The 25,165-nt window shown below is 43.1% G+C and overlaps 1 protein-coding gene across 2 annotated transcripts in view; it reads left to right on the top strand.

Annotated features, from left to right (window-relative positions):
- The window catches only part of C2CD3 (C2 domain containing 3 centriole elongation regulator), a 604,078-nt gene that overhangs the window by 118,114 nt on the left and 460,799 nt on the right, over window positions 1-25,165 (top strand). Inside the window, exons 6-10 of one of the 2 annotated variants that reach the window (XM_085623335.1) lie at window positions 12,424-12,553; window positions 13,578-13,712; window positions 14,480-14,627; window positions 19,139-19,311; window positions 19,592-19,804. In XM_085623335.1, the coding sequence (XP_085479461.1) occupies window positions 12,424-12,553; window positions 13,578-13,712; window positions 14,480-14,627; window positions 19,139-19,311; window positions 19,592-19,804 (799 nt within the window). Of the gene's footprint in view, window positions 1-12,423; window positions 12,554-13,556; window positions 13,713-14,479; window positions 14,628-19,138; window positions 19,312-19,591; window positions 19,805-25,165 lie in introns of both variants that reach the window. The other variant, XM_085623334.1, reaches the window with a different exon arrangement.

The following is a 25,165-nucleotide window of genomic DNA, read 5'->3' as shown; positions in this document are numbered from 1 at the left end:
CACACAGGAACAAGCAGGATCACACAAACCATGTGCTTATTTTTCTAGTACATTAGATCCCGTAGCTCAGGCTTTGCCTGCATGCCTAAAATCAGTGGCAGCAACAGCTTTAGCAATCAGACAAAGCGATGCCATAGTGTTAGGACATCCATTGACAGTTCAAGTACCACATGCAGTAGAGGTTCTTGTGAATCGAACGCAAACACAACACTTGACTATAGCGCGACTTACAGGGTATGAATTAACATTGTTTCAGCCACATATAGAAATCAGACGTTGTAACACATTGAATCCTGCCACACTTTTACCTGTAATCGGAACAGACCCACTAGCTCATGATTGTATTGAAGTTATAACAATCACGACGAAACCCAGACAAGACTTGACAGATTTCCCATTGTCAGACCCAGACCTGACGTTGTATGTAGATGGTTCATGTATGAGAACAAGTACAGGAGAATTAGTGGCCGCTTACGCAGTCACAACAGATACTGAAATCATTGAAACAAATTGCATAAATACCTTGTCAGCTCAAGCCGCAGAGCTCATCGCTCTGACACAAGCCTGTATTCAAGCCACAAATAAAAAAGTCAACATATATACTGATTCACGTTATGCATTCGGAGTTGTACATGACTTCGGCGTGCTGTGGCGAGAGAGAGGTTATTTAACTTCTCACGGTGCCCACATTCAGCACGGACCCCTCATTCATGCCTTATTAGATGCAATACATCTACCCACTGCAATATCAATTATGAAATGTAAAGCTCATACGAAAGTTACTGATATCATTTCTCAAGGCAATGATCTAGCTGACAGAACAGCTAAACAGACTGCTCAAACTCAAACATCCGACATGACAAAGACAATAGTCCCGACGCCAACACATTGTATGACGGTTAAAGATCCCACTCTTGATATAATTGACATACAGACACATGCTACACCAGACGAAATAAAGAAATGGACTGAATTAGGAGGGATCCAAACGGATCAAGGATGGATGATGAAGGAAAAATCTGTGTGGTTCCTTCCTGATTCAATGGTCCAAGTCATTATTAACACTATACATAGTCCAGCGCATCTAGGAGAAAAAGCTATGCTAGACAGCATTCAACACATTTGGTTCAATAAACATTTACGAGCAGCAGCTAAACAAAAGGTTCGTACCTGTATGATCTGTTGTCAGTTCAACCCAGGAAAAAGCGTTCCCGTAGAACAGGGTGGATTTCAGCCTCCTGATCACCCTTTTGAAGTCCTCCAGATGGATTATATCCAGATGGAACGATGTCGAGGATTCAAATATGTTCTCGTAGTTGTCTGTGCTCTTTCCCGTTGGACAGAGGCATACCCGGTTTCAGATTACACTGCCCCGACTACTGCCAAACAGTTGGTTCGAGAATTCTTCCCACGATACGGTTTACCACGTGTTGTCTACTCAGATAACGGCCAGCCGTTCTCATCCGAATTAATGAAACACGTTTCACTTTTGTTAGGCTATCAGTGGAAATTCCACTGTGTCCGACACCCCGAGGCAGCAGGTCTCGTAGAAAGACATAATCAGATCCTGAAAATCAGATTGTCCAAAATATGCAGAGAGAAAGGCGTCGACTGGGTAGTAGCATTACCAGTTGCACTCTTTTACATGAGAATGGTAGCACACTCTCGAACAGGGCTATCCCCGTATGAGGTGATCTTTGGCAGACCACCAAATATGTGGGGGACGCCTATACCACGCAAAATAACTGATATTGACTGTAATATGCTGACAGATTACTTGGCTTCCTTGATGTCTGCACTACAATCTTGTCGTTCACAGGTAGCTGCAGCCTTTCCTGACAACACTGAGGTGAAACCCCATGACGTAGTCCCGGGGGACCTGGTCTTGGTGAGGAACTTTGATCGGAAGACTCAGCTGGATCCTAGGTGGAAGTCGCCGCAACTGGTCTTGCTCACCACAAGGACAGCCGTGAAGATTGAAGGCAGAAAAGGCTGGGTTCATTCAAGTCATATCAAGAAATTTCATGGACTACCATCGGATGTAAATACCACACCTCGTGTGTCTTCCCCCATTGACTCAAAACTTCCTTTGGTTGAAACGAGCAATCACGAACAATATAAACTAAAACTCAGATCTAACCAGTCAGGCAATTTGATTGTTTAAGTCCTCTCCAAGGTGAAGCGGTTGAATTTGTCTCTGACATGTATCCCTTAGACCTGAATAGAGAAAAAACCCGAAAAATGTTGAAACGACATGCGTACTGTAAATCACTGCGTAGTCATTGTATAGTGACGTTATTAATTTTGTTTTTCTTAAGTCTTTTAATAATTACTGCAAGTATATTGTTGCACATATATTATCCTATTTCTAGACATGTTTATAATGTTACTGCTGAACATTCTTTTAGTGAATTACCTCCGCATGAGTTGTCTTATAGATTTGCGCTGCGCAATAACACGTTTATTAGTATGTTACATCATTCCCATCAGGTTAGCAATGCTACAAATTGTTGGATATGTGGCCGACTCCCTCCCTATCAGAATTATAAAGGAATTCTACCTCTCTTTCCATACCCGTTCACACACAACGGCTCCTGTGGAGCATGGTTTAGTTTAATTAATTCCCTAGATTTGAATTCTGCAGTTTATCAAGACAACTGGGTATGGGGAAATTTGAACTTAGTTTTACTTAAAGTCTGCTACCCTAACAAGGAGGGACTTCCCAAAAGAACAGGAACTGATCTAGAAAATGAAGTGTATGGATTAGGAAATTTTACGCTTAATCTTATGATCCTAAATGTCGAATCCGAAGCTACTCCAATTTTGCCCGCTATGTCAATATTTCCAGTAAAAGGTGAATTATGTGTAAGAAAGAATGGTTCCATACATATGGGCCATAGTAGATGCACCACTGTAATAGAATTTAGTGATCAAGGCAAGTCTACATTTAGAGCTTCCCGCCATTCCTATTTTATATGTGGTCAGACGGCATATGTACGTTTGCCTCAAGATTGGGATGGTACTTGCTACATTGGATTCCTTTTGCCACCTGTTTTCCTAGCTCCTCCGGATTATCACAGAAATACTCATTTAGTACACAATAGAGAAAGGAGAGATCTCCCAATAGTCGATTACACTGAAACAGCATGGGAAAAATACACAGATTTCAATAAAGGTCTCTTTCCCTATATAGGTACCGTTACTAATAGTAAGCTGATACGTAGATTAACTAGAACCCTTGAAGCAGTAGTGAACGAAACTATTTCCGCTTTAGGCAATTTGACAGAAGAGCAGTCTGCTATGCGGATTGTTGTGCTTCAAAATCGTCTTGTCCTTGACGTCATCCTGGCCGATAGGGGCGGAGCTTGTAGGGTCATCGGATCAAGTTGTTGCATTTTCATACCAGAAAATTCGCCATCTGTATATAAAGCCATAACTCGCCTTCATAAGATTGTAAGCCAGATACACCAGAACCCAGGCACCTGGACTTGGTCCGGTTGGTTTTGGAGTGTATTATCTACCTTTGGATGGAAGGTCCTATCCTTCCTAGGTATTGGCCTTCTCATACTATTCAGTTGCTGTCTATGTCTACAATGTGGACCAGCAATCTGTGGTCTGTGTGCCACATCGTGTATTCCACCATCCAGATTTCATTCATCCCAGAAGAAAAAAAGAAGAACAAATGATGCTATATGAACAGATCAACGGATTGATGAAGATTGATATCTCTTAACGGGCAAGTAGGGGACAAGGAGGGAATGTGGAAATATGGATTTTTCTGATCAGTTATGTCCCCTATCTTGGACCCCAACGGTTTCATGTATGAATCACAAGTACATGTATGTTCCCTCCAGTTCCAGTTATGAATACGCAAACACATGTGCGTCCACCGTCAACATGTCCTCTTTCAGATCCGCCATGAATAGGCCGGATATTCCATTCCTAAGTATGAAAGGCCACCGGTTTTATATGGTTCACTTATGCCATTTTACAGTCCAGGCAAGTAGGCCCTGATTCTGTCATCAAGCTTTTCTTGCCTTCTGCCTCTGAAAGCTCCAGTCTGAGCCTGCATCTGTGACCATGAACTTTGTCTCATTCCCTGCGCGGCCCACGAAGCCTGACATCAGCCTGTTGCCTGCCAAAAACTGTATTTCACCTTCGAAATTATCTGCTCCGCTCTCTGCCCAATGCATTCCTGTCTAGTAGTTTAAGTAAACATTCTTCCAGCTACCGAGCAAAGGCCCGGCTTCTCTGTCTTTATGCAAGTAATTCATAGCCCCATTATTATGGAAGATTTCTGCCCTCGCATCTAGTGTAGACACTTAGACGCTTGCACACGCACTAACAGTCAGTATAGTCAGTATAGAATAAGATTCTACTCTAAGAGACCTCTCTTTTGGATAACATAGTTCTTTAAACATAGGATGTTAGATATGATTTGGGATTAGGTTGACTTGACCCTCCAGACTTCTGTCGCCACATGTAGAGCTAAATGTCAAGTCCCCTTCACCCCCTAGTTGCACGTCAATCACACGTCATGCTGCTGCGCGCGCATTTCTGCCAAGTATTTCTGCTGACATTGCGAAATTCTTTCATGGAACCACCCTATTATGACATCACACCTGATGACGTTCTTTAGTCACACCCAGTTACGCCTACTTTTGCTACGCACGTATATTTTATCTACACTATCAATTGTTACGCCTCTTGCATTTGCTTCACTGTAATGCCTATTGTATAAAAGTGATTAATTATCAATAAAGTATGTACTTCACTTCCTGAACCTTCGTGGTGATGGAACTTGGAGCAACCGATTCGAATCGTCCATTGGAATAAAGCCCATTCCGAACCTCTAATACCACGGATTCTGCCTCTTATTTACTGAGCTATTTTTATTATGTTTCTGTATCAAATTAAGTCCCGGTAATTAAATTATTTACCACAAGGACACAACCAAAACCTGAAGGACCTTGTTGGAAAAAAACTAAAAAAGAAACCGATTATAAAAGTTGGCTGTCCGAGCTCACCATTGTTAACTGAAACAGCCAAGATAGTAGCTGCAGTCTGAGAAAGGAATGCAGTACTCCACACATAATGGTGAGTATATCATCAGTCACCCACCAGAACCAACAGAACTCAGCCATTAAGCCGGTCTCTTACAATTACCCACCCATTATTCAAGACATTGAACTACTTCATGGTATTTTTGTAGCAGATAAATCAAAGATCATAAGAATTTATTTGTGGTCTCCATCGAGCCACGAAAGATGTTTTTTGATGCCAGTTGTGTTCGTTTCTGTGTAAGTTTCCTTGATGTTTCTAAGTTGTATATTCCCTGCTGTGGCATCTTGCTGGATAGCGAGGGGTTGAATGTAGTTCGGTACTTGGGCAGTTCTTTCCGATTAATGGAGGGATTTTCCTTAGAAGGGGTATACTTGCATGCCTTAAGGGCACTAATTTGCGACTACAGTGAGATATTTTATAAATAGCATAGGCCCTAGTCAGTAGGTAAGTTGATTGTTTTATACTTTTGGGTGCTTGAGGACTTTTTGCTGGCTTAGTAAATGAATAATTACTAAATAGCGAGAGTCTGTGTTGGACTGGTAGAGTAGAACATTATCGCTGTTTATCTAATCAGTAAAGGAAATGTTAGCCCATTTTACTCTATCCTAACTAAACTAAGAGAGAACTTACATTAATATTTGTGATCATGATAGAAAAAGGACATGCACAAATGCTCCAACAAGCACCACTCTATTTTTAAATACAATAGAATTTTAATTATACATTGGATTATGAAAATCCCACGGTTTGTATTCAGGGGTAGTGAATGGTCAGAATCTACATCTTCAGCACTTTTTTCATATGTTTGTGGGTATTTTGCTAACTTCCTGGCAGACAAGAGCACATTTGATAATAATCCTTTGTAAAGCTTATTAAACTATCTAGGGTTGGTTAACTTGGGTTCACCAGTATAAGCGTAATAACCTGGTGCCCTCAGGGAAAACTTTCAGGGGAGTCCAAGCAAGGAAAATGGCATGTTAAATGAACATGTTTTGTTAGTTATAGATTGGAATGTATGGTGTACCCTATGACTACTAGCATTAGGTGGCAGTCATTGATACTGTATATCACATGACCTCAAGCCTAAACTGATTTTGGGTGTACTATTTCTCATTTCCACCCTCAAGCTGCTGTTTCTATGAAGTAATTGCACAACCACTATTTTGTCTCTAGTCAGTGGGCTTCTGTTGAAATGTATCATGGATCCATGTATTGATTCGTGTTTAGGACAGCAAGTGCATTAATCTAACTGAGGGGCTATTCATAATTATGTTTCTTTAGAGGCCCCACATGTATAATGTGTGAATCCATTTCTACTTTTCCATTTTCTGTACATACATATATTTTCAGATTCGTATAGCAACTTTTAAAAATCCATATTTTATTGCCACCATTTTGATGTATTTCTTTTTGTTTTTATGTTCATAGTGCAATGTTGGGCTCCGTGTGGGGGTGGGGGATTTGAAATAAGTCTTACACTAGTTTGGCTTTTAAGTTATATGGCCACTTGTCTTTTGGTTTCAGACCTAGTTCTATATGTTACCATAATACATCAAAGAATGTAAGTAATTTTATCAACTATTGCCAGCTGAGCAGCAGGGGTCAATGGTCTCAGGTTAAACAATTGTCTCTTATTCGTTTTTCTGTTTATTTATAGGTCACAAGTTGGCTTTACCTACCCAAAAGGGTGTCAAAGCACTTTAAAGTACAGTTTGGTTGACAAGACAGTATAGCCATAACCACTGTTTTGAAGACAGATCAAAAAAGTACTCTTGTGTACAAAGGTAATTGTATAAAACAGATCAGAAATAACTATTTGATTTAAAGTACTAAGCAAGGTGTGAATAGGGGTAATCTAGGTATGCAAGTATTTAGACTAAGACTAGAATAAAGTACTGCTTCGCCTTCTGGGAAAGGTAATCAACTTTCCAAGTAGTAAATATCTTATTAATTTAATCACATTTATACTGAGTACTGGATGCATTCAAGAGTAGACTTTAAAGGGTTATTTTGGGGAGAACCTGTTTCAAATGATGTACACTCAGTTACAGTGTACTTCTGTGGCTCATCGTTTTGAATGGAAGAGAAGTATCTTTCATTATTTTGGCATTTTCTTTTTCAAAGCAAACATTTAGCCCATGATGGATGTATCTTGACAAACTGTGCCATGTGGAGTCCCATTCAAAACTATATGAGACTGAAAGTATACAGTTGAAAGCTAGTGTTGGCAGCCTTATTTTCAGAAAGTAATTCAACAGCATCTGTCCACCAGGTATGGAGCTATGCAGTGTTTCTTTGCTTGGTTGACCTGGAGCAGCGCGGAACAGGATGTGGGCAAAAATGCAATTGAAAGTCTTGGTGGCTTTCCACAGAATATATTTTCCAAAGAGGGGAATTACATGGACTCCATGCAAGGGCACAAAAAGGTAAATAAATATGCCTGGAACCATTGAATCAGAAAAGCAAAAGATATCACATCAGCTGAAGAACGAAGAAGCACGCTGTGCATTCATTTTTCTTTTTTAAGATAGGAAGACATTGGGATTTTTGATGATAACAAATAGGCACTCTCATACGGTATAAAACCACATGCATGACTGAATAATAATGTCAAGTGCAGGTCTGCTTTGCAACGGCTTGACTGTCTTCGCATTCCGAAGATAAGGCCTTCTGCTCTGTGTAGCAGCTGCTAGCTCCAGAATGGACAGAAAGCCAGGACATAACCAAGAAGGCAATTAGATCCAGACAGGAACTTGAGCGGATGAGAAAATCCCTCCTGGAATACAGCCGAACAAGCATGGAGAAGGTGGGGGTTTCCGATGAGAGTATCCAACTGGAGTAGCTGTAGGACTGAAAGATTATACAACAGTAGTAACACCAGGACTGCGAGTAGGCAACAAGTGAGCAATGCAAAGTTGTGATGCATTGAATCCTAACCGTCTCGGCTATAAACCATGAAGAAGTCAAGCTAGGACCCGAAAGGAGAATTTGATCACATTGTTTGTGGGAGAAACTGATAGGAAAAAAGGTATAAGGGTACTGTTAGACCTGTCAGCCCTTTGGGTGGTCCCTCCTCATCATTATTTATTTTGTCCCACTTTTGCCTCAAACCCTGTTAGTATTTTTTCCTTTTTGGGAACCACCAGACTTTTTAGTATTGATGCAGATTCAGGGAGCCATTTTATCTACCCCTGGAACTTCTGTCTGAGGGCCTGGAGCACAACATGGTGGCCACCTGTGACATCATCAGAACCCACTGGAACCTACCAGCACCTTCCAGAACATTCCAGAACCCTGTGACCGTTGGAGGCGGTTTGGAATGTTGGGAAGCTAAGCCAGAGTTGACAGTTGGAGCTGGCAGTTGGCACCTGACTGGTGAAGAGGGAGCAGCAAAAACCTGAAGGAGGAAGGAGTGAGGCAGCAGGGGTGGAAACTTGTGCCTGGAGTGGGGTCCATAAACCCACCCTTGATACTAGTCCCTACTGACTGAGCCCAGCCTGGAGCCCTGTGTGGGAGAAAGCAAGAAAAACCATCTTGAGGACCTGGACAGCAGGAACAGGCCTTAAAAATAAAGAACAGCAAGTACCTGACCTGGTTACTGGTAACTACCTGAAGTCCGACGTCGAGAAGCCTAGAGACCTGGAGCCCGAGGTGGGGAAGCGGCGCTGACTGGAAAGCAGACGTCGTACCCGGAGCCGCCAGAGGTCGAGAGAGGGCGCCGACGGAGGTCGTGGAGAGTACCAGAGGTCGAGGAGGAAGTCACCCGAGGTCGAGTGAGCGGCGTCGACGGGGGAGTGAAGTCCGCCCTCCGGAGTCGCCGGAGACCGAGGTGAAGCGTGCCGGAGATCGGGAGTGGAGATCGCACTCCGGAGTCGCCGGAACCTGAAGGGAATCGTGCCGGAGGTCGGGAGTGGAGGTCGCACTCCGGAGTCGCCGGAACCTGAGGAAAGGAGCACCGGAGGTCGGGAGTGGAGATCGCACTCCGGAGCCGTCGGAAGTCGACATCGAGCCAAGACTGCCCGACGTCATCGAACCGGAGGTCGTCATCGAGCCGAGGCCGCCGACATCGAACCGGAGCCGGCGGAAGTCGACATCGAGCCAAGACTGCCCGACGTCATCGAACCGGAGGTCGACATCGAGCCGAGGCCGCCGACATCGAACCGGAACCGCCTACCGGCGTCGTCAAGAACTGACATTGCGCCGAGGCCGCCGACATCGAACCGGAACCGCCTCACGGCGTCGACACGACTCCAGCGGCGTCGGAGCTTCATAAAAAGGGCAGTAAGTGGAATAGAGGGCGCCTAAGGCCCTGTGGAGCCCTGAGAGACTATCCTAGGGGCTAGAGAGGTGCTGGAACCAGCTTGATTGTGCCAGGGGTGAGCTGAGACTAATACAGAGGGGTTGTGTAGTGTGGGAGAGCCAGATCTCTAGATTCCCCCTTGATCTACCTCAGTTTAGGCCTCAGCCTTGTCCAAGCCAGGGAGTATACCCCTCAGGCCATCCATCTAACCACAGGCTGTGACTGGGCCAAATTAGCCCATAGTATTTTCAATGTGATCTGATTTGACAAATGTCATTGTTGGCTGATATTATTTATTGAGGGTACTGTATTTATTGTATTTATCTAAGTTATTCCTGTGATGTATTTATTGTCCTGAGCTAACTTATTCCTGCACAGTATTTATTGCCTCACAGTATTTATTTGACCTGATCCTATTTATTGCACCTGTAAAGTGTTATTATTTATTTGACCTGCACTTTTTAAGAAAAAGCTTTGTGTACTGTGATTGTATTATTATTTATTTAATCAGCAACTAAGAGAAAAGAAGATAAAGAGATATATTTTCCGTATAATTTTTAAGGTGTAGTGTCGTTTTTGGAACGGATGCACGCATGGTTATTGTGTGGGTATGACTTATGCTTAACACGGTGCCTGACCCCTGACCACTCGAGCCAAGCTACCACAGTGTATGTCTGGAAAGACCCCATTACCACCACCCTTCCGGTGTGGGAGTGGGGTTTTTCGAACAGGTACTCTATCAAAAAATATATATATAATACCTTAAGGATTACAGAATGTCAAATCCAGTTGTATATGGTGTTACTGAGACGCCATATGCACAAAACGGAAAAACACTGATGCACACCTTTAATGCCTTATGACCAAATGTAATTCCGAGGAAAGACTGACTCGGCTTCTGCGTGTCCAGAAAAATGGAAACACTACTGGAGGCACACTGGTCGAGAACTCAAGTGGTCATTATCGTACAATGCATTTGACAAATACGTCATGCTATAGGAATCAATGCAAATAACTGTAGTTGTGAAGATAGGTTGGATAAGTAATCTCTACTTCTATTGCCCAGTAAATCTAATGGACAGGAAACTGGGATAAACCTCTTCGCAAAAGTGATCTTACAATAAATAACCTAATATAATTGGACTAAAAAAATTAAATCACATGTTTTCAAGAAATTTTGAGAACAGTAATTGATTACAGATCAAGTGTTTTTGCACTTTTGCTTTGTGAATAAATGTGCAAATGTAAAGTAGCCTGGCTTTTGTATAGCACTATTTCAGACTTTCGGCTGCCTTTTAACAGCAAAAACATATTTTGAGACATGCACCAACTGGATGTATCCCGTTTAAAACCTTTTGTAGAATAATAAGAGAATTGCATTGACTCTCGGGTATGCTGGATATATTCCTGGTAAACAAACCGGTTTAAGAAGGATCTTTAAAGGCTCCTGATCTTTCAGTTTACGTTAGTGAACTGGATAAGACTGGCATACCATTGCTCTTGGGTGCTATATTAAACCATTGAAGAGATTTGGCATTAGTCTGCCAAAATATATATTACTGCCTGGTGGAATATTAGCAGTAAAAGAAAATCTGGCATGCTTCCTCAAGGCTAATTCTGTAGATATGGAATGTCCTTTGGAAGTCACAAAGGGACTGATCCATGCCAGATATGCAAAATAACCACTGACTATGTAAAAGAGTTCAATTTAGAACATCTATATGTAAATTTATCTTATCTGGATACACTGAAAACCTAGCATGGATTAGGCCCTCTTAGACTTATGCTAAATACCTCTGCTGTAGGTAGTACACCGTTTCTGTCACTGAGGAATAACCTCTCAAATTCTGGCAAGTTGATCCCCAAACTGGACAGGCAAGGAAAAGTGGAACCAATGTGCATGGAGCTAAACTATTTATGCAACCTTTTCAGAAATTGATCATTCAAATGGCAAGTAAAATTATTCTAAGAAAAAATGTGTGTTCTCTCATATACAGATCTGGATTTTGGGGCCAGAGCAAAAATATAGATCATCTTTTTATAGGAACCAATACATTTTTTCTTGAATCAGCTTTAGAGTAATTCCATTTAAGAACTAATTTAAAAATGGCACATAAAAATAAACATCTCTAAAAGATAACCTGTTCAATGCCCTCCCTACTCTGCCCCCTCCTCTCCTACTTTATTTTGCAGGGTAGTAGTCAGGCCCTGTTTCTGTGCAAGTAGTTGTACCCATATTGATGAATGTCTTAACTATATTTTTTGTTGAGAGAAGTATGTTGGTTTCAATAGTGCGCTTGTAAAAATAGAAAATGTGAAGTAAGTCATTGAGAATTCATTAAGGAAGATGGGGCAGGAATTTGGGAAAGTGAGGAGCACTGAAATTGAGGATACCAATAAAGATAAGTAGCTGCTACTATAAAGTATTTAGATGGGTTTGTGGCACGAACGGTACACAAGGCAATGCTGTTGAGGATATGAGGTCATACAGAGGGGATAGTAATGGGCTAGTGTTAAGGGGCATTGGGCCTCTTTTTAGTGGACATCTGCATGCCATGGCTGATGCTAAGGGGTATTGGTGGGCCTCTCCTAGGTGGACATCTGCACGCCATGACCATGCTGTCTCAAAAAACACTGCAGAAGATGACAGGTGAAAAGAGGGACCCCTCTTATCAGTTACACGCGCTGAACCACAAAGCTCAATTGATGCATTATGTTACCTGGTCCACTTTCCAGCAGAACAGTGTTATTAACAATTGGTAATTGTCCTCTTCCTTTATAAAAACAGTCACCACTAGTATTCCCTCCTCCATCTGTTTTTTGATGTCTATCTTTTTCTCCTCTAATTGATCATCCCCCTCCCATTGTTTTTCAGCATTACTCTTCCTCCTTTACATCTATTGACTATTTTCAGATTGGTTCTACTTGTGTATTTTGTGCTCCCTTGCTCAGGACTACTACCCTTCTATAATAGTAACTTTAAAAAAAACATCGATGTTAAATGCACTGAGCAAACTGGCTATTCAAAGAAAAAAACATTTTGCTTTATATTTGTTCAGCTCTTTTGGATCAGGGTAATAAGCTGAGAAATGCAATGGTGGTTTCTGCAATGAAATCCAATCCCGAGACGAGCGTTGGGATAGGTGATATATATCCACCTATAAACAAGGACACTGGAAAAGTAACAAGGTGAGAGTTGGCTTGTCAGCACACACTGCCCTTTCGTGTTAATCATGAGACTTTTGAATGCATAAAAAAAACAGTGGTTCTGTAGTTCAGTATGTTGCACAAGAATTGGCATTAGAAGTTAACTATCTGTAGTCTTGTTCTAAAACATATGTGGTCTTTAAAATATATTTTCTGCAGCTATCTGCTTAAGTAAATAAAGTAGAATCTTGATCATATAGTTGATTTAATTTTCTGTCACCTTTGCACAGGATACTCAGAGATTCTCATCAGAACATGCCTTCGACAGTATCAATTTGCAAAATCCATAGGCTCAACCCACCGTCTGCTGTATCCTAATTTCTCCCTTGTGATCAGTCCGCCTATGTTGCCAGCTGCCATAAGCAGCAGCCTCACTGCCACATTCTATGAATATGTTGTTGTACATAATATCTCCAGTACCACATGCACAATCCCTCGGCATATAGGATCCTGGAACCCTGCTGCCACAAGTAGGCTTCCGACTACAGAGTAAAACTCAGTGCCATGCGCTATACCCTCACAGATAAATACTGCATCCTCAATAATGTACCCTTTTTCAAGGCTATAGTGCCCTGATTCTTATCTGCCATTAACTGGATATCCTCTGGCGTGCATGCTACAGTTGGCCTGGTTAGGTGGGTAGGATAGCTGTGCTGGATAGTTACTTAAATATATATATCTTCCCTGCTGCTATACGTCACATGTCCTCTTTAGTACTGAAGCCAAAGTTTTCAGTTTGGCTGATCCAATCAAATTAATCCAGAGTTAGCGCCAGAACTATTGGGTATGTAGGTTCTAACAACAAACCCGGAACAACAGGCTTTGGTAAAAATGAAGCATCTTCGGGTAAAATGATATATGCAAGTGCTGTTACTGACCTCTGCTAGTTTGAATACTGTGGGTTCTTTTAAACCTAACGAGTGATTTGTACAATAACGGTGATTGAAAAATATTCTGAAATGCTGATTGTATGTGATATACGCAGTTCGTCTTTACCTACATCTAGAAGACTTCTCAGATCTCTGGAGGACATCAGCACAAGTTCACCTTTTAAGGATCCACTTAGCTTATCAGTTGAGCAACCTGGCCAGAAGTATGACTCTGAAGCTGAAACAAGAGCCATACAGCTACTTTTGGGCAGGTAAATACTTTCACTTACACCAATATTCCATTCTTTGAACTCGCACATTAAAACCTGCAGTAACTGGAAAACTATCCTTCTCCGCTAATTTTTCATGAGTAGTGCAGTTATTTAGTGTCTATTTCGCTAGCAACCTTGCCATGTCTGAAACTCAAACTAGTGACTTTCTCCCATTATAACATATCGGCTGATAGTTTACTTGTTTATGCGGTTGGACCTATAAGATTCTTGGTGGCTTTCTGTACAGAACAGAGCTGTTTTCAACCGAGGGGTCTCTGGTGATTTGCTATACACAATAAGTTAAGCTAAAGAGGTCTTCTTGCAGCAGGAACTATAGCTGGAAATCCAGCCCACTAATTGTGAATTGTTCCAGAAACTAGATAAACAGAACCATGCCTCTCGTCAATTTCCATCCCCATATTTGATTAAATCACCCCAGTTAATCCATCCAAATCATTATTTTTTTATAACAATGTACCTTACATTTTATTGTGATACATGGGTAGCTTCCTTGGTGTAGGCATGTGCTTTCAAATTGTTATAAAAGCAAAATATTTGTTTTGTATCTATTAACAGAGCTTACATGGCTTAAATATAACTATGTTTCTTGACTTGAGGAAGTCTGCAAATATATTTGACAATATCATATTGATATCTGATAATTTCTTCCTCCCTTCACTCCCAGATGCTGAATTTTTCACGTTTAACTCTCTGGAAAGCATTTTCTATGATGTTCCATAAGTCAGTTCCTTTTCTATTCTCAACAGTGTGGAGTTCTCACCTATGCGATACTGGGAAGGGATGGGCACTCCCCCAGAATCCCTTTCAGCCGAAAGTGACATTTATGACAACAGTGAACTGAATGATCCCCACTATGACCAGAGTCTGCTCGAGCACCTCTTTTATTCAGCTCCTGTAAGTGATGGGGATGTTTAAGCGTTTCGTATGGGAGATCGGCAAGAAACAGATGTTCCACAAAATCGCTTTCAGTGAACATTAAGTGCATCAAAATTGTTATTGCAAACAATTTTTTGATCAAAAGAAACCGTATCAAGTGCTATCTTGTATCGTGATTTATGAGTCATAATCAACCCCCTATTAAATTAACCTTACCACCATCATTGCCCTCAGTGCTCCTTGCCTCATTGCCCTAGAATCACATCTTGGCTTTGCAAATATAATGCTTGTAGACTCTAGTTTTGTTACTAATTGCACGTCCGAAAACTGCATGCTTTATCGGCATAAATGTTATGAAGTATGTTGTAGAATGTAGCAGTTCAACATATCTTTGTCTCAAATATTAAATTATACTCCTAAGATGGATCAGCACCGCACTCGACCCCTCCGGTTGTATGACCAAAACCCCAAACAACCCCTTAGCAAACTCACCTTATAATTCTGATCCCTTTACAAACTGGGAGTAGAATTATAAATTAAGTGGAGTATACAGAACGTAGTAGTCACTGGGTGTTATAAAGTCCATACACCTGTACTTTTCTCCAGATACGTCACTGCAGTTGAAACCCTCCCTTCATTTTGTTAGGGAACATGACCAGTAAATACTGAAATTATGTGATTTTTGGTGTAGAAAACCCCAAAATCTGCATGAAATGTCCCATTTAAAATTAATAACCGGCTATAATAATTGCACCTGATAACTATCAATCCCCAGGAAATGGTATTTTATTAATGCAGTAATAACCCCATCCCTATGAGGCATTAATAATTAGGACCTAAGTCTGTTTTATGGTTGTCATTTTATGTTGTCTGTTTTTGTAAAGCGCACTATAACTATACCCCCTCTTCCCCGAGGTATCCTTGTGCTGAGCAGGTGTGTGTGAGCCTAGCCCTGCCTATGGTAGGTTTGTTGATTGAAAAGCCAGCTCTTCAGCTTCTCGCTGAATTCTGAAGATAGGAAGAGGCTCCAATGTGGATGTGGGGCCTGTTCTACAGCTTAGGAGAGATGTAAGAGAACGTCCGTCCTCCTGATCTGGTTCTGCGTATGCATGTCATGTGTCCGAGTAGGAGTCTTGTGGAGGTGTCTGGGTGGTTGATGGAAGAAGATGCAACTGTTCAGTTAGGTAGGGCCTTGAATGAGCGTGTGGAATTTGAACTGTGTGTTTGTGTATCAGGAGCTAGTGAAGCTCCCCGAGGTGTGGTGTGATGTGAGTTCTGTGTCGGAGGTTGTGGGTGAGCCTGGCTGCTAGGTTCTGTATGGTTTCTAGTCTTCTAGTGAGTTGCTTGGTGATCCCCCGCGTAGAGAGTATTCCCGTTGTCTAAGTTGCTGGTGACTAGGGCATGAGTGACAGTTTTTCCAGTGTTGATTGGGAGCCATTTGAAGATCTCCCTCAGCAGAGTGGTGTGAAAACACAATGCAGTCACAGTGCTGACTTGTGCAGTCATGTCCATGTCCAGTTTGCTGTTGATGACTTTTTCTGAGGTTCCTTGGTGTGAGTCTGAGTTCAGCCGGCCACCAGTTGAAGTCCAATAGGGAGGTGTTCGTGGTGAAGATAACTACTTCTGTCTTGTTGGTGTTGAGCTTGAGACAGTTGGCTTTCATACCATTAGCAACTTTAGTCATGCAGGCGATGAACTTGTTTCTTGTATTCAGGGTCTTATCCAAGAGAGACAGTATGAGTTGCATGTCATCTGTATAGGAGAGGATGTTGATGTCCTGTACAAGGAGGACTTTGGCAAGAGGGATTGTGTATGCATTGAACAAGGTGGGACTGAGCGATAAAACTTGAATCACTTCACAGCATCTTACTCCTTGCTTCCGAAGAGTAAGGTGTATATCCAGCAGAGAGCGAGTCCTTGGATGATGATCTCATGCAGGCTCCTGAAGAGAGTTGGGTATGAGACTGTCAAATGCTGCAGAGAGATTCAGAAGAATGAGGGCTGCCATGTCTCCTCTGTTAAGGATCATGTGGATGTCTTCTGAGACTGCGATAAGTGCTGTTTCTGTACTGTGTTTGAGCATGAATCTGGACTGCATAGTCTTGAGGAGCTTGTGGTAATTGAGGCGTCAGTTGATTAGATTCTCTAAGACCTTTGCCGGGTATGGTAGGAGGGAGATGGGTTTGTAGTTGTAAAGCATGGCTGGATCAGTAAATGGTTTCTTGAGCAGGAGCATGACGGTGGCATGGTTACAGGTGTTCGATAATGTGTCTGAATCGGTGGATGAGTTTTAGTGCTTCACTGATCATTAGTAGTCCTTTGGAGAAGGCAAGGGTCAGATGGAGCCCCCTTAGTGGTTGGTCTTCATGGCAGCAGCGGTTTTGATGATGGCGGATCATGAGGCCAGGGTTCATTCTCAGCTGTAATGGGAAGTTGAGTTGCGATAGTAACTGGGTTTGGTTTATGGTCGAAGATGCTGTATATGGAGGTGATTTTGTTACAGAAGAATTCTGAGAGCTTGTTGCAAGGGTATGGTGAATGGGTGATGTTGATGGATGCGGCAGGAGGTGTAGTGAAATCTTAGTTGATGGTGAAGATTTCGTTGCTGCTGTTAGTGCCAGCCTCAATTCAATCTGCAAGAACTGTGCGCTTGGTGTTCCTTATCTGCTGATAGTAGCGTCTTGGAGATAATTTGAGGATTCGCATTTTGGAGTCCGGCGTTAGGAGAAGAGTCCGCATATCGGCGGCTCGTCTGTGTACATTCTCAAGTTTTGAAACTACGTTTTGAAACTACGATTGCAAAGTAATGGATTATTTTCATGAAACCAGTTTACCAGTCCATATTAGGATTTCCCCTCACGCCACAGAAATAGTGTGGCTTGGAATTATCGCCTCACTTTAAACCTCAATATAGTGAATCTGTTCAGCCGTGAACAAGTGATTCATAATAAGTTCGCAAATCCACCTACCTCATGAATATTAATGAGGTAGGTCACAATGTGTGATCCATTTGGAATGGCAGCGATTACAGGGATGGTGGCAGTATACCTCCATGTCTCTGATTGCTTTTTAATAAAGCAAACTTTTTTTTTTTTAAATGTAGACAATTTGCCTTAAAGTAATACCATATGCTTTTCAAAAGAAAAAGAAACTTTGAGGTTTCATTATTTAAGAGTAGGCAGTGGTCCATTAGAGCACTGCATGCTCCTAAAAATATGTATTTTATAAATTCTCAAAAGGTCGCTTGGGAATCCCTTCCCATTTGCGAATAGGTTACCTCCTCCTTCATCTCACTGTGATTCAGTATTTGAAAGGGGCACCCTAAACACGGTCCTTCCAAATACCATATCTCTAACCAAATTATGATTCGGTAAAATCTTACCGAATTGCAATTTGTGTTTTCGTACATTTAAAGATGTGTTTTTGCAGTTGAAAAGGCCTGATTCTGCAAATCGGGCCATTTCTGAACTCAAAAATGCTTTGTACATATGGCCCTTCGTCACTTGATACACAGGCATGTAGAGTCTTAGCAACTGTTTCCATTCTCATTACAAAATGTATTCATTTATCTTAATCTGGAATATCAATTGGATATTGGTGTAATATGGAGTGATTATATAATCTGGACAGTGTTGTTTTATATCTAGGGTATTTTAAAATGTAAATTGAATAAGAACTTGATTTTGGGGGTTGTTATAAAGGTTTAAATAATAAGGTATAATAAATTACATATTCCTTTTCCCTCAAAGTTTTTTATCAATTTTCTGAACTATCCAAATGATTGGGCAAGAGAGGGACTCATAGTTCAAACTTATAAATAAGTTTATACCTTTTACAAGCTCTCATCTACATGTCAGTTACTGTGTTAATTCAATCAAGAAATGCTATACTGTCTGTCCATTCATGTAGAACGGTAACAGCAACTTCAGCAATTCAAGCTGTGCATCTCACACAAGCTGATATATTTGAACTGAGAACACTTTAGGACATCTGTAACTAAGTTAAAACAAAAAACAAAGCACAAGGGAGACACCCTATAATCCCTATATGTGTGTGGGCAAAAACCCGCAGAATTCAAGAAAAAACAAAGCCCCAGGCACACGTATAACGGTAAGTATGCTAGTTAGAAAAAGTGTGTTGGCTGGTTGTGCCCATCAATGATAAAGATGAAATAAATTCATGAACTTCTATAAATCTTGAATGGACCTTCAAAGTAATACTCGTGACATTTGCTAACAGACTTTGCTAACTAGCATACTTACCGTTATACGTATGCCCGGAACTTTGTTTTTTTCTTGAATTGTGCGGGTTTTTGCCCACACCTTTTAGGGGTTATAGGGTGTCTCCCCGATCCTGGTTGCACCGTGCCATACACATATTAATACGTACAAAACGCTAACAGAGCAAGGCGCCACACTTCCTGACACATCACAACCCCTACCTCCTAGACAAAATCTGTAGCTAAGTTATTGATGAATGTTGCATTAGTGAAAGCAGAATGGATTATACTTTGTTTACTGCTCCCCTAGAAATCAGACAGCAGTTTAAGTGGGATTAGTGAAGATGATGACGCTAAATCAAGCAGAAAAATCATGAAGAAAAGTATCGCAAGAAGCAGTGCCATGAGACTTCACAGGTCTAAGGGAGCAACTGGCTCTAGCACGCGTGAACCGAACGAAACCACACCAGATGGAAAGCACAGGTAAATCAAACAATCTCGCCTCAATACAATGGAACGTAATGTTTTGTTGCTCAAACGGGTGAATATTAACAGTTTCTAGGGTACAGTTTACATTATGATTCATGAGTAAAGTGAACATGCAAATCCTCATGCTACCTTGAGCATGACCATTCTTTCAGTGCATTTGGTTGTGACTGTAATGTGAGAACCTTCACGCTCAATGTCATATGACGAATCATTGCCATTAAGAGATTTAAGGGTTTATAATCTCACTGCTTTATGATGTTTATTATGTCTGTAGGAGGCACTTGCCATCGCCTGAAGACCCTCCAGAGCGCGAGCAGAAAGCAGAACCTATTAAACTCACTGTGGATCGGCTGACATTGCTGGGTCGAATACGCTTAGCTAGAGTAATCGTCGAATCTTTAAAAGTCCCTCCTGAGAGCAACCACACTACGCCAAGCAAAAAAACTCAGCAAGGCAAACCACCACGCCCTGCAGCACCTGTAAAACGGTAACATTATTAAATCATATAAAGATAAGAGTGCGTCTTTGTACAAACAAGAAAATAATGTAGGTACTAGCTACCTTGCAACCACAACACTATGGGCAACATGTTTAAAACAATTTTGCATTTGTAAACGGTGGGAATTGCATAATTCGGTCGTTTGCGAATGGAAATTGGCCTTTCATGATGTATGGCTTTGTAGTCGCAATTTTAGGTAATCACAAAAATTGCGATTACCTAAAATTACGTCTACAAATAAAGAATCGCAAATTGCCCAAATCTCTTAGCACATGTACCAATCATTTTCTAAATGTAAACTGTACATTTAGGAAAATGCTATTGCCATCGACTTTGTCGATGGTAACCATGTTCAAATTAGGAAAAATGCACAAAAATGCATTTTTCAAAGTGCCATACAGCGCACACATGCCTCCAGGGCATATGTGCGCTTTACATATGCTCATGTTTTTGAGGAGGTGCTTCAGGGGGGCCTTAGGCCCCCGGGCACCCTTGGCTTTGCATTACCTAATTTGCGAAAACCATTTGCACCTATGGAACTTTAGGCCCATAGGAATGAATGAATTAGTATTACCTAATAGCGATGACCTATTTAGCGAATCGCTATGGGTAATATTAAGGAATCGCAAAATCTTTGGAGATTCCTTACATACATAGCATTTTGCGATTACCAAATAGTGATTCGGTAAAAATCTCCATTTGGTAATCGCAAAATTCTTTTTTGATACATGTGGACCTATGAATATAAGAAAAGAATGTAAGCATCAAAGTAATGTATGTTGATCAGTTGCCTTTGCACCTTTTTAAATAAATATTTATGTATGTGAGAAGTTGGCCTGGTATATGATGTTCACTAGTTAAAGTGACCACCTTGTACCATGCCAAGCAACCCTTATGGTGTGGTTGTAAGTCAACCTTTTCGGACTAGCTGCCCTAGTGGTAGCGTAGGCTAAGCAGTCTTTGAGGCTAAACTCGTGAAGCGTGTTAAGCCAGCTGTTTTACCAAATGCAACCCCCTTTTATACCAATGAAAGGACACCACACAGATATATATTGAAAATATATATGTATTTATTTCTCAAAGTATCCCCTAGACTCTTTATGAGCACAGGAGCACAAATCGTCAAACAAGATTACAGTAGAATACACAGAAGTTGCACTTTATATGGATAGGCCCTGGTGGCCGCTCAAACCATATACTAAAATAGTGGTATAAGTACCACGAACAGAAAAGGGAAAAGGCCTAGGGCCTCTAGAATCGCTGGGCCTACAAGGAGCTAACTTTAGTTAGTGACCAGGAGGTCCACGGGTGGCGTGAGCAGAGCAAATAGTCACACGCGTGCTCCCATAGGTTTTCAATGGGTGCGTAAAAAGTACAAAGTTACTGCAAAAAGGATCTTCCGGATGGACTATGAACTCAAGATTGGAAACACAGACACTAGAGATGATACTCTACACTTGGGCACCGGAGTGCCAGCTTTACCTCACCCACAGGAAGCGGGTGCATAGGTCTCGAAGTGCGTCGGGTTCCTTCTATCTGTTCAGTGGAGCCTGTGAACAAAGATGCTGCAGGCGGTCGGTCCGGAAGAGATGTGGTGGATCCAAGGGTGGATCGGAGTTGTAGAAGACCTGTAAGCAGAGGGGACAGTGTTCACAGTCACTAGCCAGTGACCAGCGTGGCACCAGGTGGGTACCAGGCGATGTCGGGTGCAAACAGGAAGAAAGGTGCAGCTTGTCTCTGCAGCCACGTGGTCCCTGAAGGTCGACGACGTCCAGGAGTCGGTTCACGAGCTGTCCCACGCAGGCTCTCGCTGTCGGCGGTGTCGGCGACTTGATCGAAGCAAACAAGCCTTGGCAAAAGCAATTGTTGTGGAAAACGAAATAAGCTGATGGTTCTGACCAGCAAGGTCAGAGGGATTGCTCCTTTGGAGGGGAGCAAGGGCCAGTCTGGAGCAACCAGACCAGCGGTGTAGTTCTTGAAGTTCGTCGCCAAGATGGCCACTAGCCAGCGGGCCAGCAACCGGTTAGGCGCGTCGAGTGGCAAAATGCAGAAGGGCCCCACGCAGATCGTGGAGATGCTGGAGGGCTCACCTTTGGTGCAGATGCTGCTCGAGGGTTGGGCTTCTCAGATCCCAAAGCACAACTTGGAGGGAGCCTCGGTTGTTGCGCTTGCAGCTTGTCGTGGTCGTTTCAAGATGGCTGGCTCCACGTGTCTCGGTGCCTCCACGGGTCTCCTCTTTTCAGGGACTGTGGAACGGGCGGTGAGAGGTCTGGAGGTCCAGGTCTTGTCAGTCTCTGGGCTCGGGCTCCGGCGGGAGGCGGCGGCAAAGCAGACGTTGATTCGCTGGATGGTGCTTGCGTTAGCAAGGTGGTCACTCCCTGACCACAGGGGAGATTTCCTTCAGTCTTCTGTGCAGCAGAATGTCGAAGTTCCCGTCTTCTTCTTAGTTTCAAGTTGATTCCAGGATGTCTGAAGTCTTAGGACACAGCTCCTACCTTTAAGTGGATTCTAGGGGCCGGACTACCTGCTAGGTCCCTCCCTAAGGGTGGGACCAGGAAGGGGGGTGGTTAGTCCCCCCCCAATCCTTTGTCCAGCTCGCCCCAGGTCCAGGGCTGGTGTGCCCCAGGACCGGTTTGAACTGGCATATGCACCGAGGCTCCTTGTGAGCCTCAGGCATGTCTGGTTTCTTTCAAGCCCTACCTGACCAATGCACAAAACCCTGTCTGGGGTGGTGCATGCACCTCCCCTGGCAGGAAACCCTTTGTCCACACCTCCCAAGCTGGAAGGACTCCCAGCAGCAGGAGGGCAGACTTGTGTCTGTGGTGGCAGCATCCATTTTGTGGAGCTGAGGCTATGTCTGATTTTACCCGGGTTTCAGGTACTGTACATGTCGTGTCCCTCTAGAAGGGTGGAATGCTAACCCCGTCGCCAGAATTGGCGAGGGGTTAGTATTCCAATTCGTATGACACCTTACTCGACATGTTTTGATAAAGCCAAACCAAAGATAGCATTTAACCACGAGGTTCATAATGCACTTAAGAGTATATGGTATGACGATATCTGGAAACAGTAGAAGGAAGTTGTTCCGACCACTGCAGACAGGCTCAGCTCATGCCAGAGCACCATCTCACATGGAACCAAGCACTCTGCTTTCAGGATTGTTAAGGCCTGCCATAGGAGTGACTTATAGGTTAACATGTGTCCCATTTAAGGTTAGGTATAGGTATACTACACCTAAGTAAGAGGTGGTTACACCAACTTACCCCAGCTGAGTGATCAGCCAGTTGTGTCAAATTTGTTAGGCCAAGCCTGGGGTGGCATAATACATGCTTCAGCCCCTGGCAGGCCTTGGATACACCAATGCCCTGGGTACCTAGTGTACACTGGTACAGGGGCTCACAGGGTGATCCACTTCCAATTGGTTATGCACCTAGGGTGCATAGTGTAAATTTAGTAGAGAGAACAGCAGGCTGGGGGTCTGATTGGCAGGCCCACAGCCTCAATATGTCAAAAACCAGTGAAGCAAAAAGCAAAAATTTGGGGTGACCATAGGATAGCAGACCCTACTCTCCTACACAACCCCCCCCCCCAAACGCAGGGACATTAAACTAGCCTTGACCAGTCTCGTCTTCATGTCCTAAGTGGAAGTACCTGGAGAGACCATCTGCATTCCCATGGTCAGTACCTGGCCGGTGCTCCACTGTAAAGTCCATCCCCTGTAGGGAAATGGACCACCTAAGCAGTTTGGGGTTTTCACCCTTCATCTGATTTAGCCACAAGAGGGGCTTATTGTCGGTCTGAATCTTGAAGTGAGTGCCAAAGAAGTATGGCCTCAGCTTCTTCAGGGCCCACACCACAGCAAAGGCCTCCCTCTCAATAGCTGACCAATTCTTCTCTCTGGGGGTCAACCTTCTGCTAATAAAAGCAATGGGTTGGTCTTGACCATCTACATTAAGTTGTGACAGCACAGCTCCCACACCCAACTCAGAAGCATCTGTTTGGACAATAAACTCTTTGGAGTAGTCAGGACTTTTCAGGATAGGTGCAGAGCACATGGCCTCCTTCAGGTCATCAACTGCCTTTTGACAGCTTACTGTCCACTGAACCTTTTTGGGCATCTTCTTGGATGTCAGATCATTAAGAGGAGTCACAATGGACCCATAGTTCTTAACAAACTTCCTGTAGTACCCAGTCAAGCCCAAGAAAGCTCGAACTTGAGTCTGGGTGGTTGGAGGAGACCAGTCCTTGATGGATTGTATCTTACTCTCCAGTGGTTGAACTTGGCCTCCACCTACAAGGTGGCCCAAATACACAACCTTACTCTGCCCTATCTGGCACTTAGTGGCCTTGATAGTGAGGCCTGCCCTTTGCAGAGCCTCAAGAGCCTTCTTCAGGTGGATCAGGTGATCCTCCCAGGTGGAGCTAAAGACAGCAATGTCATCAAGATATGCTGCGCAAAAGTCATCCAACCCAGTAAGGACTTGATTCACCAACCTTTGGAAGGTGGCAGGTGCATTCTTCAGACCAAAGGGCATCACCACAAATTGGTAGTGCCCACCTGGGGTTGAGAATGCTGTTTTGGCCTTAGACTCCTCAGCTAATCTGATTTGCCAATAGCCAGCTGTCAAGTCAAATGTGCTCAAAACTTAGCAGAAGCTAGTTTGTCTATGAGCTCATCTGCCCTTGGAATAGGGTGTGCATCTGTCCTGGTGACAGCATTGAGTCCTCTGTAATCCACACAGAACCTCATCTCTCTCTTGCCATCTTTGGTGTGAGGTTTGGGGACCAGAACCACTGGGCTAGCCCAGGGGCTCTCTGAGGGTTCAATGACACCTAATTCCAGCATTTTATGTACCTCAGCCTTTATACAGGCCCGGACGTGGTCAGGTTGTCTGTAAAGCTTGTTCTTTACAGGCAGACAGTCACCAGTGTCCACCACATGGGTACACCAGTCAGTTTGGCTAGGTATTAGGGAAAACAGATGTTGAAATAATTGTAGAACCTGTCTACATTCAGTCTGCTGATGGGCAGTGAGGTTGCCTCCAAGGGTCACTCCTTCAACTGAGCCATCTTCAGGGTTCTGAGACAACAGGTCTGGGAGAGGGTCACTCTCTCCCTCCTGTCCCTCATCTGTAGCCATGAGCAAGCCCATGTCTGCCCTGTCAACATATGCTTTTAACCTGTTAACATGGAGTACCCTATGGGGACTCCTGGGAGTTCCTAGGTCCACCAAGTAGGTAACCTCTCCCTTCTTTTCCAGGATTGTATGGGGTCCAGACTATTTGTCTTGGAGTGCTGCTGGGGCCACTGGCTCCAACACCCATACCTTCTGTCCTGGCTGAAACTCAA

Source organism: Triturus cristatus, chromosome 8 (genome assembly GCF_964204655.1).
Source record: "Triturus cristatus chromosome 8, aTriCri1.1, whole genome shotgun sequence".
Taxonomy (NCBI): domain Eukaryota; kingdom Metazoa; phylum Chordata; class Amphibia; order Caudata; family Salamandridae; genus Triturus; species Triturus cristatus.
This window is presented reverse-complemented; position numbering and strand designations above follow the sequence as displayed.